A 3,252-nucleotide genomic window follows, 5' to 3' on the forward strand; every position below is an offset into this window, starting at 1 on the left:
GGAATGTCGCGGGATAAACGGGGGAAGGGTTTAGGACACAAGAGGAAGACGGGGGGCAGTGAAGATTACTCATAACAACCATGTCAAAAGTATCCATGAGGTTTTTTGAATATTTTTTTCCCCTCTGTTTTTACTTTTATATACAAACAAACCAAAACACAAAATATGGATTGTGCACACTTTTGTTTGTTTTCACATATATATTTCATGAAAAGCCTCAATACTCACTGGGAGGGAAAGGGATAGGAATATGGAGGGAGGGAAGAAAACTGTAGGAAAATGGACGGAGTGAGAAAGATCCTTTTCCTTTAAACCGGTTAAGCAGTTAATCCAAGATTATGACGATGTTGATGATGGAGGGAACTGGAGGAGGTTCGAGAGGAAGAAAGGGAGGGAGGGAAGAAGTAGGAGGATGGCAAGAAGGAAAATGGGGGTTTGGAAACAGCTCAATCTTTCCAGTCCTTCTTGATGTTCAGGTTCCATTCCCAGGACAGGTGGTCGTGCTTGTCGTCGTCAGTGAACTTGGATTTAATGTTGTAAGTGCCGCGGGCCAGCATGCCTTTGGGTGCCTCCTCCAAGGGTGTCAGGAATTCGTATTCATTCGGCCGAGGCCCATAGCTGCCCACCATGTAGTCAGACTTGTCAACTGAACACAAGACACAGGTGAAGAGGTGTAAATGAAATGGAGTACACTACTTGCTATATTCATTCTCAAAGGTTGTTTAAGCAATCAAGGATAGTGTATGTGTTGCAATAAAACCTACTCCAACATTACTTGTTTTCATTATGGAGACACAGGCAGCCCAATTAAGGGTGTGCGAAATGCATCATCTACGATAATATCATAATGATTCTTTGTGGAAGCTGACATTATGGAGGATATCACTCGGTTTGTAAAAAGAAACAGTTCAATAAACAATAAGTTAATACTGTACGTTATATTTTAGACACAATTTTGTTGCCAAATTAAGAAAAAAAACAAGGCATTCAGTCATGGAAGAACTGTTCTCCACCTCGGAGCGACACAGCGATGTTTCATTACTGAATGAATCCACGTTTGTGAAAGAATCAGGCGAGTCAATGATTCAAGGACCAAGTAAAATGTAATGTACTTGTCATTAGAAAAAAACCCTGCCACTAATCATAATGTATTAATGTTATTAATATATTTAAATGTGTACTGTGTATACTGGTGCATGTAAAAGGACAAGGAAGAATAATAATTGATCATCTTCAGTCGCAGATTTTTATTGGATTTTAATTCTTATATTAAAATGGAATGTGTTAATATCAGCCAATTAGAGCAAATACTATTACATGGCTGAGAAATGCTGACTTTCATTCATTTGTGCACCATTCCTTCATGTTCATTTGTGCATAATAATAAACACAATCTATAAATATTCATGGTAGATTGGCCTCCCCAAAACATAGCATTAATGGGACGCTCTGGTGTACAGAGGGGGAAGTAGATTTCCACACCCAGTTCCTCAAAGAACTCGAGGCTTTTCTTCTAAAAGGGTCCCGAAACCCCGTTTCAGCACCGTTTAGTTCTCATCACAGTTTTGGAAAGTGTTACAAAAGTGGGTGTGGTGGAGGAGGAAGAGGGGCGACAGACAACACAACAGCGTCGTCAGATTCAGACAGTTTCGTTTCGCTCCCATTGAGTTAAAAACACAAATAAATGCACAGCCATTTGCACTCGGCACCAAAACTATATATGATAAGCAACACTTTCACCTCTTTTCCTTTGATTTTGGGGTGAAATGTACCCTGAACATGAATGTCAGATTGTCATTTCTAAAGAACACTTACTCTTGATCCCTTTCCTAAAGGTCTGCTGTACGTACTTCAACCCCGAGACGATCTCTTTGTTTACCTGCACACAAATGTAAATACATGTGATGTCACATTATGTAACAGGTACAGTTTCAAAGCAACATATGTTGTTTACATGCAGTCAGTGTGTGTGACTGTTTACAGCACAGCAGCTATATTCACACAGCTATGAGGCGGCACTGCTCAACACGTGACGGGAAGAAACGTGGAGTAATCTGGAGATGCAGAGAGCCCAAGCTTCAAATAAGAGGATATACACTACAAATGTGGAAGTGAAGTACCTTTCATTTACCGGATTATCCACAAACAGGCACTAACACATGATTGCCAAATATTAACAGAATTTCCAGTAGAAATAACTTCTAATATGCAGTTACTTTGCTATGAAATTCTCATACTATGACAAAAGTTGTGTGATGGCATCAATTCCTAGCAATTACTGCATCTAAATGTTTCCAGCTGTGGTCATCTAACCTTGAAGCTGATCTTTATCCTGTACTCCACTCCCTCCTTCAGCACAAACGACTGCTTCTTAAAGGACTCCAGATCACCTGAGAGTGGAGCAAACACACACACACACACACAAAGTTAGTGCAGCTTTGAAAACATACCAGTGTGCATCCTTTTGAACTCATTAAAGGGATCATATGATGTTGCTAAAAAGAACATTATTTTGTGTATTTGGTGTAATGCAATGTGTTTATGCGGTTTAAGGTTAAAAAAAACATTATTTTCCACATACTGTACATTATTGTTTCTCCTCTACGCCCAGCCTTTCTGAAACGCGTCGATTTTTACAAAGTTAGTGCAGCTTTGAAAACATACCAGTGTGCATCCTTTTGAACTCATTAAAGGGGTCATATGATGCTGCTAAAAAGAACATTATTTTGTGTATTTGGTGTAATGCAATGTGTTTATGCGGTTTAAGGTTAAAAAAAACATTATTTTCCACATACTGTACATTATTGTTTCTCCTCTATGCCCAGTCTTTCTGAAACACGTCGATTTTTACAAAGCTCATCAGTCTGAAAAGCGAGGTGTGCTGTGATTGGCCAGCTATCCAGTGCGTTGTGATTGGCCGAATACCTCAAGCATGTGACGGAAATGTTACGCCCCTCACCATACTGTGATGTCCTGTCCCAGAGCGACGAGACAAAAACATTCATCCAGTGGGGACATAATTACGGATTATAATGACTTATACTGTCTTTTTACGCGTTGCATCATTGCGTCGTAAACATAAAACCATGTCTGCATTTGTGATCGGAGAAACAAGCACTACACTACACTGCTCAAAACTCACGTTTGAATCATCAGAGGCAAATCCTTTAAATATGAAAACGTACTTACAGTCTGTGAGTCAGAACAGCCGGCATTTTTGTCTATACTCTTCCAGGATCAGGAAACAGTCCT

At 39.8% G+C, this 3,252-nt stretch overlaps 1 protein-coding gene across 1 annotated transcript in view; it reads right to left on the reverse strand.

Moving 5' to 3' along the window:
- Nucleotides 1-202: 202 nt before the first annotated feature.
- LOC107558875 (rho GDP-dissociation inhibitor 1-like) overlaps nt 203-3,252 on the reverse strand; it is a 4,122-nt gene continuing 1,072 nt past the window's right edge. The window contains exons 2-4 of the mRNA XM_016242569.1: nt 2,314-2,390; nt 1,816-1,879; nt 203-646 (exon numbers count right to left, since the gene is read on the reverse strand). Coding sequence (XP_016098055.1) covers nt 447-646; nt 1,816-1,879; nt 2,314-2,390 — 341 coding nt within the window. The 3' untranslated portion in view covers nt 203-446. The remainder of the gene's footprint in view (nt 647-1,815; nt 1,880-2,313; nt 2,391-3,252) is intronic.

Source organism: Sinocyclocheilus grahami, unplaced genomic scaffold (genome assembly GCF_001515645.1).
Source record: "Sinocyclocheilus grahami isolate Dianchi unplaced genomic scaffold, SAMN03320097.WGS_v1.1 scaffold663.1, whole genome shotgun sequence".
Lineage (NCBI taxonomy): Eukaryota > Metazoa > Chordata > Actinopteri > Cypriniformes > Cyprinidae > Sinocyclocheilus > Sinocyclocheilus grahami.